Source organism: Doryrhamphus excisus, linkage group LG13 (assembly GCF_037039965.1).
Source record: "Doryrhamphus excisus strain RoL-2023G ecotype Guam linkage group LG13, RoL_Dexc_Guam_v1.1, whole genome shotgun sequence".
In the NCBI taxonomy this organism is placed as follows: domain Eukaryota; kingdom Metazoa; phylum Chordata; class Actinopteri; order Syngnathiformes; family Syngnathidae; genus Doryrhamphus; species Doryrhamphus excisus.
In genome coordinates, this window is record NC_136369.1 from 3,405,308 (window position 1) to 3,421,908 (window position 16,601).

Below are 16,601 nucleotides of genomic sequence, written 5' to 3' on the forward strand. Positions count from 1 at the left end.
GGAAAATATTACCGACATGGTTGTGGAAAGTTGGGTTCATCAACGCTATTCTTCATGTGCAGTGTGATAAGCGGACTGTATGTGTAGCTTAGTGCAGTGATTTTCAACCACTGTGCCGCGGCACACTAGTGTACCTTGAGAAACCGCCAGGTGTGCCGTGAGGAATTATCCAATATCACTTTTTATAATGAACATTTATTAATCATCATTTGCAAATATTATGTCAATAGTATACATGGACCCAAATATTCCAATTGCATTTGGTTTATTTGCTCAAACGGAAAGAATTGAACAGGGATGGAATATTCCTTTAACCAATCCGATTGAGGTATCTTGTACCCGCTCAAACGGAAATTTGTCAGACTGCCTTCTTCTTCGTGGTGTTTTTCTTCTTCTGTTGTTTATTGGCGGTTGGCAAGCAGCTTTGGTGTGCATTAGCGCCATCTGTGGAACAGAATCTAAACCCTTCTATACTTTATTCACAAGTGCAGTTTTATTAAAAAAGAAAATATATATCTATATAAAACATGTCCTGAGTTTAATTATAAAATATTAGCAAGGTTGAATTTGATCTTTTCCTGTTTAAATTGATCCCGGGTGCGTTCTTTCAGCGCATGCTCAGATATGACGTAACACGCAGATCCAGACGTTCTTCACTTTTAAAAATGGAGGCCAGCAATCGGCACTGGACTAAGCAAAGTTTGTTTTTGATTCAAACTAAATTTCAAGACTGGACAGACGAAAAACTGGCAATACGGAGTTATTCCAACAAGTGAAAGAAAAACTTGGGGAAGCCGGTATCACGTGATGTTGATGTTTACGTTTTACTGGGCATGCCCTATTGACTATTCTGTTTGATTTTCACGGCGCATGTAGAGAAGAGATTGGAATATTCCTTTCTATGGATACCATTGTTTCCCGAAAGGTCATTCGGAAAGAGAAAAAGTGGTGATGTAAAAACGTGGCTACTGTGGAGTGTCTGTGGTGTAAAGACTGGCAGAGCAATGTAATATTGGTCCGTGTGGCAACACCTACCTTGTTCCTCCGATAGACTTATTGATGCACGTGTGAGGTCGTGGTGACTTTTTGTAACATTTTTGGTTAGCGGTGTGCCACAAGGTTTTTCCGATGTAAAAAATGTGTGAAAAACACTCGCTTCGTGTATGTGTGTACAGGATGTCGTATGCCAGTCTATGTATGATACAATCACATTTGCGGACCACAGTCCCAAGGCCTTATACTGTATTTTGGGTTCCAAAAAATGATGTTGAGTTAAAGAACACAAAATGCAAAGTGAGTATTGAAACTGTCGTAACCACCCATTGCACATTATGTGCATTATGTGCTTGGAATTGTCGTATCTTTTCTCCCCTTTACAGCACCCCTGCATTTATTAGTAGCAGTGGCCAAATATATGTTAAAGATAGGGATGTCCAGTAACATCTAATTATCTAATATCGAATAATTATCGGTGGCCGATATCTGTCATTGATGAGAACCGATGTAAATCACCTAGCATTTTAAGGAAAAATGCAGTTGTCGCTCAGATGTTCCCCGGGAAGGATATTAAACCCAACTTTAATTAGGAATGTAACGTCAGAACTCATAATGACCTCACCAGCATCATCGAAATCGCAGGTGGGTTGATATTGCATACCTCTCTTCCTTTGCCTAGCTGAAATAGACATCAAGTCATAATAATTAAATTAGTGCATTGAATGAAATGTTTCAGTGCTCCATCTTTAACCATCATTTTGTGCTTGCGTTTCACAATGGCCCAATTTTAGATTTCCTGTCTCCCAAAGTTGCAAGAAGCAGGTGGCGAACAATGTCGCTTATGAGAGTTTGTCATCAGCAAGGCACAGTAAGTGTAATCTCCATCTGAGAGAAGTGAAACTGCTCTGCCTAATTACACCAAATTTCCTAATTACCACAGCACTGAGGATCTGTGCTGCGTTCATTAAAAGCCGTAATTGTATTGGGGTGACAGTTTTTTTTTTTTTTTTTCTACTTCGTCCTCATCTGCTTCTTCAAGCTTTGAGTTAGTGTGGCCACTCTACCCTGAATCAAAAAAAGGTCTGAAGCTGTTTGGTAGAGGCTGTTTACCACACTTGAAACACCATGACACCATGAAAACATAGCTTTTGTCTTTGCTGCATTGATTCAGCTCTTCTTTGTCTCTGAGCGCCAGCCTCGAAGTTGTCAGCTGCGTCAGGATTAAAAGCTATTAGTTCCGCATCAGTGCCACTACAAGTGTGCTCCCGAGATTGATAGAGTACCTCTCTTCCTCCAGTGGGGGGAGAAATAGGAGCAGAATCATCCTGGGGGTTGTTTTGTGAACCCAAGGCAGGTCTGGTCATGGCCAGTACCTTCATTCTTGGGGTTTTTGGTGTCTTTATTTGTAGTAGAGTGCAGGTAATTTTATCTCTGTGGGCTTTTAGATTTAAGTCTAAACCAGGGGTGGGCAAACTTTGACTCGCGGGCCGCATTGATATGACAAAATTTACGGGGGGGGGGGGCTGACTATATATTTTACACGTAACAGTCCACCTGGTATTATTGTATCTGTAAAATTGTCATGCAATCTGCTATTATTATTTATTATTTTATATTTATATTTAAACATTCTAAAAATAATAAAATATTATAATAATTACAATAAAATTAAAATAATAATTATTATATTATTATTATGTAAAATATGCAAATATAACAATAATATTATATAATTACTATAATAATTAGCATTAATATAATAATAATTATTATTATTATTATTATTATTATGTGCTTGTGTCCCTTTTTTCAGGAGCACTTTGTTAACAACAGACCATGTCAAAAAAGGAAATTGATAAAACCATCAAAAGGTTGGCTCAGGCCATGATGCCAGGTTGTATGTTGAGTTTAAATGAAATACTTTGGAAAGATTGGGCGGGCCGTATTCAAACACTTGGCGGGCCGGATGTGGCCCCCGGCCCGTAGTTTGCCCACCCCTGGTCTAAACCTTAAGGAAGACATCTGTCTATAAACTGTCACGAAAATTAGTCAGAAATGCACATTTACTTCAATATCATCTCTCCATCCACCCATTGGTGCAATAGTCATCACTATAGCAACATTTGTCATTTCATGTTCCGATGTGATTTTTTTTTTTTTTTTTTTTAACGTCAGCAAAATTTCCACCATGTTGTTGGTGGTTGCTACTTAATTTATTTCTTTTGTCCAATGACAAGTCTCTCTGATGGGGTGAGAGGGAGCACACGGAACATGGTGTTGACTCAGCCTAAACAAGAAAGGTAGATGGTAGCACAAGGAAGGAGACTGGAGAGAAAATAGTACTACAATAGATCCCGCGGATAGAAAACCGTGAGTAATTTAGACTCGGAAATGTGTTACACAAACCTTGTCGGTATTGAAATAAACATACATTAGGGTTCTGCAATATTTGTAATACACAAGTATACCGGTATGCATTCTTCCAATGATAAGACAATTACTTATACCAGTATAAATGATAAACGTAAACAAGCTGAGTTGATGACTGTGCGCCCCTCTTGACAACTGCCAAACTCAAATGTTGCCAATTTAGGGGAAATCAGATATTTCTACCAATAAATGGTCTAGTTATGGACCTTTTATAAGCACAAATTTCCACACCTTATTCATTAATAATGTTCATGTAGCAAGAGGGGCACTTGTATAAAGTATATACTGCAAAATGTTCTGTGTTATGTTTACTTGCCTTTACGATACATTTATTCAAACGCTCTTCATGTTACTCATTAACACGTCCCTTCTTTGTCCTTTACAGTCACCCCTACATGTCAGTGATACAGCCAAACAAATCTATGTGTTTATGTCACATTCTAACGCAGCTCTCATATTTCATTGCAGGCAATTGTCGGCTACTTTGACATTTTCTTTGACAAAGGCTGCTGCAACAAGGTAAGCAGCGCTGGCAACAGCAAAGCCATTTAACGGAAACTCAATTATGTTCACGCGCGAGCTTATTTCTCCACCTCGAGGCGTTTGTTGGCAATCGACAGGCAACCCAGTCCACTGCTGATATAAGCACTTACCCAGGAGGGGCGACCAGTCGGAACACTGATGCCAAGCTCCTATGACCTTCTGAGTGCTCAGTGTGTTCTCCCCATGTTTAAAATGTCTTTTTCATTAGCACTCGTGAAGTATTCTTTCTAAATGTTGTGCTTACTATGGAGGACCAAAACTGCCAAAATAAAAAATAAATATAAATGGAAATAAAAACTAAAATAAAAAAAATATTTATGTATATATTTTTTTATTTTTGTTTTTATTTCCATTTATATTTATTTTTTTGTATTTAATTTTTTGATTTTTTTTCATTTTTGTTTTTATTTTCACTTTTATTTATTTATTTATTATTATTTTGGCAGTTTTGGTCCTTGAAATGCAGAAGGAAAAACTATTCAAATGAGGGGGCGGTCCTAAGTGTGTCTTGGGTTGAACTGTTTGCCTATTGGTTGATCGACATGTGAGTGCGAAAATCGACTAGGTATGCCTGCAAACGGCCACAGCAAGAGGAAGTATACAGGGAGAAAAGTATACATTTACCGGGACAATATCTTCTAGCAAACGGAGATCCCTGGAGATTGCAGCCATATTTACCGCCATTGAGAGTGGTGTGGTGACTTCCTCTTGCTGTGGCTGTTTGCAGGCATACCTAATCGATTTTCGCACTCACATGTCGATCAACCAATAGGCGAACAGTTCAACCCAAGACACACTTAGGACCGCCCCCTCATTTGAATAGTTTTTTCTTCTGCATTTCGAGGACCAAAACTGCCAAAATAAAAAATAAATATAAATGGAAATAAAAACAAAAATAAAAAAATATTTATGTGTATATATTTTTTTATATTTGTTTTTATTTCCATTTATATTTATTTATATTTATTTTCAATTTGTAATTTTTATATTACACATTTTTTGACGTAAGTATGGAGGACCTACACTGCCAAAATAATAAATAAATAAATAAATAAATAAAAGTGAAAATAAAAACAAAAATGAAAAAAAATCAAAAACTTAAATACAAAAAAATAAATATAAATGGAAATAAAAACAAATATAAAAAAATTAAATTAAATACAAAAAATAAATATAAATGGAAATAAAAACAAAAATAAAAAAATATTTAAGTATATATATTTTTTTATATTTGTTTTTATTTCCATTTATATTTATTTTTTTGTGAAAAAAAATCAACAAATTAAATACAAAAAAATAAATATAAATGGAAATAAAAACAAAAATAAAAAAATATTTATGTATATATATTTTTTTATATTTGTTTTTATTTCCATTTATATTTATTTTTTTGTATTTAATTTTATGTTTTTTTTTTCATTTTTGTTTTTATTTTCACTTTTATTTATTTATTTATTTATTTATTATTTTGGCAGTGTAGGTCCTCCATACTTACGTCAAAAAATGTGTCATATAAAAATTACAAATTGAAAGTACTCACTCAATCAAATATTTTTGTCTTATTGCTGTCATCCGCCAGTCAACAGCTATACAATACGAGTGAAATTAAGTTGTGATGCAAAAGTACTATTCTAATGAAGGCATATCGTTTTGAGAAGCAAACTGGCTTCTTTTTTTAAACCCCAAAGACTAACCAGCACCGTTTTTGATGGTTTGTCCAGGTGATGTTCTCCACGGGTCCCCAGGTCACAAAGACCCATTGGAAACAGACTGTCTTCCTTCTAGAGCGACCCATTCCAGTCCAGGCTGGTCAGTAAAAAACACCATCCAACATAGTTTTCAATTGACTTGGTAGTACTATTTTATGTATTACTTTATTTGAGGCTTCGGTTGTGCTCGGCAGCGGGCTGTCAGGTCGTCTGTCAACGGTAGTGATGTCCTCGGACTGCTTGACACTCGTTATCCGTCACAGCGAGGGATCTAAACACATCAGCCATCTGAGACAGCATGTGAAACTTCATCGGATCTGAGTCTCTTGCATGACTTGATTCATGACATGTTAGAAACGAATAGCTTTGTTCCTGACCAATGAGATATTGATCGGCATTGTATAGACCGGGCGTCGCCAATACAGTGCCCGCAGGAACCAGCCACGAGCCCGGTTTTCATTCAGGTCTTCAGTTAATCATGTAAGATACACAAAATGCATTTTGACAATACAAAATTATTTATTATAACCAAATTTTAATTGACTGATACCAGTGATGTGCTTTGAACTGGCTGGTGAGGCACTGACTGCATTGGAGTTGTTTTTTTTAATATTAATTCAGGTTGCTCATTAAAAGAATAATAAAAAAAAAAGTCACAAATTCAAAATGGTTAAAAAAATGGTAAAACTAATTTATTTCATTAATTACAGTTGTGGACAATAGCTCTCACTGTGGTTCTCTGGAGTCCCAAAGCTTTAGAAATGGCTTTATCACCGTCTTAAGACTCATAGATCTCAATTAATCTCAGTTCTAGGGGACCTATTATGCTTTTTCCACTTTTGTGACCTATACTTAAATGGAGTTAGAATGTTGTATTTTGTGTAAAACACCAACGTTTCAGATAATGAGGTGATATAACGTGAACAACGTTTGGCATAGCTCTGAGCAATTGCTTTCTGAGCTTTGTGACATCAATGTGATTCGGATTTCCTTATATGGGCATGCCCAGATACGCTGTAGGCCTGCCCTCCCCCAAGCTTTACTTCTCTGTTTACAACAATGGCTCCCGGGAAATGTTTCATTTGAGCAAACATCAGGCAAAAGTGGTTGGAGTTGCTTGGTTGTGTCAAAGAATCATAAGAGCAAGCTGTAAGTAACAATTTATCCGTTTCCAAACTAGGGTTGGGCATCGAGCATCAATGGGAACCGGTTCTAACATTCCAATTCTTCCGGAATCGTTAATTTTTTTTAAACTTTCAGTGCCTACATTCGGTGCTTGGCCAGCGGCACCACACCAAACAAGAAGACGCGTCTGGAAACGTTTGTGTTCATCAATTTTAACTTTGTACAGTGTGCGACAGCAAAAAAAATAGCACTGTGCAAAGGAGAATGCACCAATCACAGGATTAAACACCACCAAAATCATGCTTTACAGTGTATGAAGCGCTACACCGCACTTTCCACACCTCTTTTGACGGACTATACCAAGTGCACTTGAACGCATAAAAGAGGAGACCACAGCAGGAAGGACACAGCGGCCTGTTCCTTTCTCTGTGTGCATCACATCAACACATAAGTCGAGTTATTACTTGGTTCATTAAAAGTGTTTCATCTTCCATACATTTTCTATGCAGCTTAGCCTCACCAGGGTTACGGGTATGCTGGAGCCTATCCCAGCTGTCTTTGTGCAAGAGGCATGGTACACCCTGGACTGGGAGTGTTTTATGTTGAAGATTTCATTTATATCGGCGTTCCGCACGGCCCCCTCAGTGAAAACCTGTCACCGTGAGTGGAGAGTCACCCAAAAACGAGGCTTTATTGTTGGTTGTATGAGGCTGCACGGCGAACAAGTGGTTAACACGCAGGCCACACAGCTAGGAGACCCGAGTTTGATTCCAACCTCGGCCATCTCTGTGTGGAGTTTGTATGTTCTCCACGTGCATGTGTGGGATTTCTCCGGTTTCCTCCCACATTCCAAAAACATGCTAGGTTAATTAGCGACTCCAAATTGTCCATAGGTATGAATTTGAGTGTGAATGGTTGTTTGTCTATATGTGCCCTGTGATTGGCTGGCGACCAGTCCAGGGTGTACCCCGCCTCTCGCCCGATGACAGCTGGGATAGGCTCCAGCACCCACAACTGCAATAGGTGCAGATTCTGGAATATCTAGAAAGCTTTCTGTGCAGGTTATTGTGTGTAGCTGCACTATAGTTGCACTACACAACTCAATACAAAGGGATGAAAATTAGCATAATACGTCCCCTTAATTAAAGACAAAGATGGTCCAACGAAATATTACAATGCAATACATGAAAGTGTGCATGTTCAGGGTTAAACGTGTTATGTTTCCCCATTGCTTGTTGCAGTGTTGTGTGCACTGTATCATAATGGGAATCATGGATGTTTCTGGTGATGTTAGGGTGAATGGGTTCTGGGGGCAGACCACTCACTGACTAGATATCTGATGGAGCCTACTGTAATAAAATACATGTGGGGGGGGCATGTATGCTAGAAGTCTGTAGGCTCGTGGCTATGCTCTGGCAGCAGCCACCATGATAAGAACTTCAAAACCTCTGACGCATTTCAGACACTAATACAGGCTCTGTACTCTCGTTGCTCAGATGAATCCAGCTGGATGTGGGCGCAATGCCGCAATAAGAATGTGAGGAGCAGAACTGATTTAATTCGGTGAGCTATTGATGCAGCTCTGCTTGAATGTCTTGGACATGAATATGAGGCTTTATTTAAAGCAGGGGTCTCAAACTCAATTTACCTTGGGGCCACTGGAGCTAGGGTCTGGGCAAGGCTGGGCCGCATCAAGTTTTCCAAAAAAAAACAACAACATTTATTAAAAACAGAAAAATATACAAACTTTTTCAGTGCTTTAGTTCCTATTTTCTACAATAAAAGCTGTGATAAAACATTCCACTGTTATCAAATATCTTAATTTTTATTTTTCTGCACAAAATAAGATGAAAAATAAATAAACAAATCAAGAATAAAGAAAATCAATCAGTAATAAATAAATATTATAATAATAAAATGGCAAATAATAAAAACTACATATAGTTGGTGGGTAGACAAATTATTTTTTCAGGGTCTTGAGACACATGCTAACTCGCAAACTAGAGAGCTAGCGACCTAAACGGTAGTTATTTCCTTTAAACTTAAATATCCAAAAACTTACCACTTCCACACGGACAGTGAGGATAACTATTAACAGTTATTTAACCTTTAACATGAACATTAATCAAACGTAATAATTTTTTCTGGGTACATGATACCATACAGCATCCATATCAAACTTGCGCGGGCCGCACTAACATTAAACTTTCATATCAAGGCGGGGGCCTCAAACTAGTGTCCTGCGGGCCACATTTGGCCCGCGGGCCGCGTGTTTGAGACCCCTGATGTAAAGGTTTGAATCATGATACCATTTTTACATGAGCTGAGCATACAGATGTTTAAATGTTCTAATTAAATGTCTGACGCAGCGCATCAAATATACGTAAGGTACTATTGGTATTTCTACGTGAACATGTAATCACATTGATCATGCGTGACCTTTGCATGATATCATTGTGGTACAAACTGAGCCGACCGCTATTTTTTATGAAGACAACCGCTTCTCTTTCACTGGTTCTCGTCAGCTTTTTCTTCATTGGTGTATGCTGCTACTTCTCCCAGTAGGCCAAGTGGGTATTGAAACTAGGAATCGAAATACAAACATTTGATCAATCCTGGGAGAATCGGAACGTTAGTCCTGGTTCCCATTGAAGACTCGATGCCCAACCCTGATCTGCAGCCATGTAATGCTTTATCCCATAGTGTGATACAATCACTTTGTTCATTCTGCCTGATTTTTACACACAAACACATTCAGACTGGATTCAAGAAGTCTCCTGTGGAATATGCGTATCGCTTTGCATGGCAGCGTCTGAAATTTTATTTTCAGATGTTGCCGTTATTGGTAACGACTTTAGCAAGCCCGAGTAGTGATATGCAATATGAATTCATTTCTGCTTTTACTGCTGTGTCACCTGAGTGGGCTGAAGTATTGCCTTTTGGGTTATTTCTCTCAGTATTTACAATATATTATGTATTAAAAGTTAGTGATATTGTTATTCACTGCAGTTTGTGTTTGAAAAGATGTTAAATTGTTGTTTTGTAGATTTACTGAACACATTCAAGGACATCCCCAAAGTACAGTCATAATAGCTATATTGCCTGTTAATTACAATTAGGAGGACTTAGTGCTTTTCAAAGATTTTGGACTTTGAAATGGGCGAGTACAATAATGCACACTTCTGTTGGACATTGAATTCATAGTTACTATATAAAAACGGAATGTTTTTCATTTAACTAGGTTTCCTAAATACATAAAAGCCGCCATTTCCTATATATTGTGTCTTTATTTTTGACTTTCCACCTGATCTGATTGTTCATTCGTACTTAATGAATTGGCATGAGGAAGAGAATTAGACCAACAGCGTAGGTGGGGAAAAAGAGAGCCGGGGGTTATTGATGTGCTCTCTCCACCGCAGCACCCAGACGGTCCTCAAACTCCTCCAGGGGCCGTAAACCAGAAATTGAGTTTTTAACAACATTCTCTGATCGCTTGATACGGTGTATGGTATACTTTATAACACACACACTGACTCGCTGCTCCTTTTTTACACTCAAATTCACGAGGGTGCTTGCATAGTTGTACACTAAACTATCTGCTGGCTATAAGGAAAAGAACTTCCTAAAGTCACCTTGAAGTTGATGAAACTGTCTTATAGACACACACGTAGTAAAAACACACAGCCACCGCTTATGTGTTTTACCTGAGAATGGCCTTCATTGCTGATTGGCTGTAGTAAAGACCAGGCGTAAACATCCAGCGGTTTGTGCGGACTGTCTATAGTGATTTATCGCGGTAGAATCCCGTTTGATGCGTTGGTACGAGTGCAACAGTAATTAACTCTCAGGCTGTGTTTCTGTGGGAGGTGCCGGCACAAGAGAGAGCATGCACGCAGTCGGCTGGAACAAAACATCCCTGCAAATCCTCTCCGCTGGCAGCGTAATAAATTAAACAGCAAATCATTTGTCATGCTCTGGTGTGTTTGTGTGGCTTAGCTATTGAAGAGGAGGGTCATTCTTGCACACTTTCACCTACCTGGTTTGAATTTGTTTTGTCTGGGATGGTTGGCCTGTTTAACTGTGCCAGCAATCACTTATGGAACTTCTGGAACTATATGCCTGTCCTTGTCCGGGTATTCACAGGACAAGAAGGTGGCACTTGTTTCTTCGAAAATTCTCCTGACCAACTCTCCATTTGCTGGTTTGATATGAACTGTGGTGGTCCTTAAGGTGTTCATTTGTAAATTCTCTGAACTGCAGAGGCCCAGGAAGTAGTTTTGGCTTATTGATATCAAGGCGAGGTCGATTGACGGGTCAGAGAATGTTCACTTCAGTTTTATACCATTTTATCAATAGACACTGTTTTCTTAATAGAATAAACAAGGTTATTAAAAAAAAATAAGCTATACTCTGTATTGCATTGTGGACTCCTATAGAGCAGCTTTACACAATAACCGGCAAAGAAAGCATTCTAGATCTTCCAGAATCTGCACCTATACCAGCTGTATTTCTTTGGCTTTGTCTGTTTTAACTTATTCCCCTCACGCCCACTCCGCTATGATTTGTTCACACTCTCTGCTAAGACAGTGACATCTGACAGCTTGTAGTCGGGGAACGCCCATACGAGGAAGTCCGGCTCACTGTGACGCCACCGGTGTTGGAAAGAATCCTAAATGTCTTTCAAATGTCAAACCTCATTATCTGAAACTTTGGCTTAGTTTAACGTGATAATAACATTCTAACTACATTTATAGGTCAGAAAAGTAGAAAAAGTATAATAGGTCCCTGTTAAACTATGGGTCTATCTATTGAGTATTTATTTTGTTCTGTAATTTAACAGGGCCTTGTCAAGTTGACACTCTGGAACATTCATTACCACTCGAGCTGTCGATGAAATATTTATTTGTGATTAATAGCATGTTGTCCATAGTCAACTGATAATTAATCACAGTTGGGAAGAGTTTTTTTTTAATATATAATAAGTAGGGATATAAATATCTTTGTGGTAAACGATTCCATACGCATCTCGATACAGGGGTTAAGATAGTATTCAATAACATTCATTAATTTTTTACCACTTAGCCTATCCCAGCTGTCTTCTGGCGAGAGGCGGGGTACACTCTGAACTGGTCGCCAACCAATCACAGGGCACATATAGACAAACAACCATTCACACTCACATTCATACCTATGGACAATTTGGAGTCGCTAATTAACCTAGCATGTTTTTGGAATGTGGGAGGAAACCGGAGTAACATGCAAACTCCACACAGAGATGGCCGAGGGTGGAATCGAACTCGGGTCTCCTAGCTCTGTGGCCTGTAAATAAGAGAAAATTTGAAAATGTTCTTGTCTTTTGGATGGTTAGGGTTGTTTCAGTGGCATTAACTATAATAATTAGAGGATTAATACACCCGAGTCTTTCGGGCAGAATGATAGATACTAGGAATGTAAATTAGAACATTTAAAAGGAATCACTAGTGCTATTTACAAAGTAATTTGATGAAGATAAACTAAGCTAAGACGGGCTGTGTCTGCCAGCCTGGTTGTGCTTAATGACACACACGTTGATGTATAACATGGTAGTGAAAGCCCACTTCTAGTCCCACACTCACTGATCCTTGTTTGGTCATTTTAGTTGCATATAGGGCTGAAGCTATCAAATAGTTTACCCGAGTGCTGTATTCTACTGAGAATTCATTCAATTACTGGAGTAATTGTATTTACCATATTTTTGCTTGGTTAAACAGCAATTACTTTTGGGTTTCAACCAATCTAGAGGCATTTGCGTCACTTCTGCCAGGACACGTGGGGTGCATACAATGATTTTACAATATTTCGCAGATTAAAGCGACGAACGGTGCATGTAGTCGCTGCAATTGTGCGATGCATGAAAGCAAAAAGCGAGACAGTCGAACAGCAGTGAAAGTTAATCTTCTATATGAATATGTTCTTGTATGTGACTTTAATTGTTTCACTGGAATTCAGAAGAAGGGGTGGAGAGGGGCCGTGGACTCCTTGGCTGTCCACCTTTAAAGGGGACCTATTGTGCAAATTTTTTGACCCTTTGTATTGAGTTGTGGACTCCTATAGAGCAGCTACACACAATAACCAGCACAGAAAAACTCTAGCTTTTGCACAATCTGCACCTATTCCAGCTGTATTTCCTTGGATTTGTGCTTCCCGGCAAAAGCCGGGCCGCATCAGGTTTTCAAAAAAAACCCAAAACGCATTTATTAAAAACTGGAGAAAAAATCTATAAAAAAAAAAACTATCTTCAATGCTTTTGCTTCTGCTATACCCTACACTTTTTCAGTACTTTGGTTCCGGTTTTCCACACCAAAATATCTGATAAAACATTCCACTGTTCTCAAATATCTTAATTTTTATTTTTCTATACACAAAATAAGATAAAAAAATAAACAAATTAAGAATAAAGACAATAAATCAATCAATCAGTAATAAATAAGTAAAATAAAAATAAAACAGCAAATAAGAAAAAGGTAAGAAGCCACATACAGTTGGTAGAGAAATTATTTTTTTCAGATTCATATGTACAGTATTAACAGTTATTTAACCTTTAACATGAACATTAATGAAACTTAATAATTTTACCCAATTAGCAAGTTAGCATCGTACTCAGTTCCATCTGGGAGCAGCGTCGTAACTTTAACAACATGTTTGATGAGATGCTTTATCTTGACGTGTATTTTCCCTTTTATTCCAAATCATTTCCTGCATTTATTTGTACCCAGCGTCATAAGCCTTTAGCTTCATTGCTAATCCAAAGCAAAACAGGGCGGGGTAACAGGGTAGGGTAACAGTATGGGCGGGGCAAAATCATGTTAATTGTGTCCGGTGTGCACACAGCTTTAAGCTGTCATTTCAACATTGAACTTTGGTATCAAGGTGGGGGCCTCAAAGTAGTGTCTCGCGGGCTGCATTTGGCCCGCGGGCCGCGAGTTTGAGACCCCTGGTTTAGCACAAGAATACAACGTATTAACTACATTTATAGGTCAGAAAAGTGGAAAAAGGCATCGATTGCAACACAAATTCCAATACATTTACACATTTACAGATGCTTATTTTAATATGCCTAATAGAGTTTTGGTAGAACTCGCATTTTACACCTAAATTGTATCTAAATGAACACTCATATGTGTGCACAGAACACATGAAGGACATGGTAAACAGGAAATGTACCCAGTTTGGAGGGGGACCAGGGCTGGGATTGTCCACAACTCATAAGGAGTGGTGTTCTATAGCAAAACAACCTTTTTCCTGCCAATCTGAAGAGATAAAAATGCATGCATCTCCCCATTGTTCTTGTGCTCCTCGACGAGGTACTCCTCACCTCTGTGATGTTTCTCCGTTTTAATTGCAACGCTCTTGTTCATTTTGCTCCTCGGTTTCGTTTTGCAAGCGGTATAAAACTCTGCTGCAAAGCATCACCCCTCTCTGCAGTGGAGTGACAGTCCCAGAGTGCGGCGCCAGTAGCAGCAAGGACTGTGTAACAGTAGTGTTGGCATGGCAACGTCTGAGACGTGACAGAAGAGATGGCGGGTGCTTTGCGGAAGAAAGCGCCATGCTCAGCATTTTCCCACTCCATGTCCTCTTGTAACCTCTGGCGATGAAAAGCGTGTAGCGTAGCACGAGGACGGTATGCATTCATGCACATATATATATATATATATATATATATATATATATATATATATATATATGCACAAGGCAGTGGTGCTTATTAACGTATATTAAACCACATTTGCTTTTCACACACATCATCATTTCTGTGAGCATCAGTGCATTGCTTACACTGCAGGGATCTGAGCTCAGCTTTGCTACACTGCTGCAGGGCTGGGAACAGTTATTGGCAATATTTCATCCTTTATTTGGCCTAATTGTCACTTGATTAGTTTTGAATCCTTTTATTGCACCATCTGATGTCCAGTCGGACATAATATTGTCATCTCGGGCAATATTTATTTATTTTTTGACTTGACTTTGAATATTTGCATTTTTCTTACTTTTCAGTTTACATATGTTTAATGCAGTGATTTTCAACCACTGTGCCGCGGCACACTAGTGTACCTTGAGAAACCGTCAGGTGTGCCGTGAGGAATTATCCAATATCACTTTTTATAGTTAACATTTATTAATCATCATTTGCAAATATTATGTCAATAGCCATGAATATATGGACCCAAATATTCCAATTGCATTTGGTTTATTTGCTCAAACGGAAAGAATTGAACAGGGATGGAATATTCCTTTAACCAATCCGATTGAGGTATCTTGTACCCGCTCAAACGGAAAGTTGTCAGACTGCGTTCTTCTTCGTGGTGTTTTTCTTCTTCTGTTGTTTATTGGCGGTTGGCAAGCAGCTTTCGTGTGCATTACCGCCATCTGTGGAACAGAATCTAAACCCTTCTATACTTTATTCACAAGTGCAGTTTTATTCAAAAATAAAATATATATCTATATAAAACATGTCCTGAGTTTAATTATAAAATATTAGCAAGATTGAATTTGATCTTTTCCTGTTTAAATTTATCCCGGGTGCGTTCTTTCAGCGCATGCTCAGATATGACGTAACACGCAGATCCAGACGTTCTTCACTTTTAAAAATGGAGGCCAGCAATCGGCACTGGACTAAGCAAAGTTTGTTTTTGATTCAAACTAAATTTCAAAACTGGCAATACGGAGTTATTCCAACAAGTGAAAGAAAAACTCGGGGAAGCCGATATCACGTGATGTTGATGTTTACGTTTTACTGGGCATGCCCTATTGACTATTCTGTTTGATTTTCACGGCGCATGTAGACAAGAGATTGGAATATTCCTTTCTATGGATACCATTGTTTCCCGAAAGGTCATTCGGAAAGAGAAAAAGTGGTGATGTAAAAACGTGGCTACTGTGGAGTGTCTGTGGTGTAAAGACTGGCAGAGCAATGTAATATTGGTCCGTGTGGCAACACCTACCTTGTTCCTCCGATAGACTTATTGATGCACGTGCGAGGTCGTGGTGACATTTTGTAACTTTTTTGGTTAGTGGTGAGCCACAAGATTTTTCCAATGTAAAAAAAACATGCCGTGGCTCAAAAAAAGGTTGAAAAACACTGGTTTAATGTACTAACATGTATTGTATGCTTTGTAGGGGAGGAGCTTCAAGGAAAGATAACCGTGCGTAAAAACAAAAAGGACCCTCGTTCACTGTTGGTCACCTTTGATCTTCGAGACAGAAAGCTGACCTACAACCTTCAGTGATGCCATGAGTGTTGCCATTATTGTCATTATTTGTAATAAAGAAAATGCTGTCTAACTCTTCTTGACGTTGTGATGCATTGTTCTAGTGACATTCAATGATGAGAAACCATAGTGCAATATCTGAGTCATCCTTTAAGTTGATTCATGGTACATTTAGCATTCTTCAGTGAAAAATCTGATCCTATGATAATCCCTGGACATGTTTTGCAGTCCTTGTGGTACAAAACATCATTCTTGTGACTTGCAAGTTGTAGCTGGAAAGGACTCTAACACCCACACTGTACCTAATGTGATCATTTGACTTATGGGCATTCATCCAGGAATTTAGAAACAACTATGCCAGGACGAATGAGGAATGTTATGTCCATATACAGTGATATGAAAAGGTTTAATTTTCAAGATTTTCCTTTATAATCACTGGTTGTTGGAGTCAGTTAAATATATCATATAGCAGACAAACACAGTGATGGATGTGCTTTAGCATACCTCAAGTGACTTTGTGCGCAGAAAAGGCTTCTTCCACATTACTCTC

The 16,601-nt window shown here is 38.5% G+C and overlaps 1 protein-coding gene and 1 long non-coding RNA gene across 3 annotated transcripts in view; one reads left to right on the forward strand and one right to left on the reverse strand.

Moving 5' to 3' along the window:
- The window catches only part of LOC144901589 (uncharacterized), a 229,652-nt gene extending 224,817 nt beyond the window's left edge, over positions 1-4,835 (reverse strand). Inside the window, exon 1 of the long non-coding RNA XR_013629644.1 lies at positions 4,541-4,835. This is a non-coding gene — a long non-coding RNA (uncharacterized LOC144901589). The remainder of the gene's footprint in view (positions 1-4,540) is intronic.
- The window catches only part of prmt3 (protein arginine methyltransferase 3), a 70,828-nt gene extending 54,631 nt beyond the window's left edge, over positions 1-16,197 (forward strand). Inside the window, exons 14-16 of one of the 2 annotated variants that reach the window (XM_058088916.2) lie at positions 3,895-3,945; positions 5,691-5,778; positions 15,960-16,197. In XM_058088916.2, the coding sequence (XP_057944899.2) occupies positions 3,895-3,945; positions 5,691-5,778; positions 15,960-16,069 (249 nt within the window). In that variant the 3' untranslated portion in view covers positions 16,070-16,197. The remainder of the gene's footprint in view (positions 1-3,894; positions 3,946-5,690; positions 5,779-15,959) is intronic. The other variant, XM_058088919.2, reaches the window with a different exon arrangement.
- Positions 16,198-16,601: the final 404 nt, after the last annotated feature.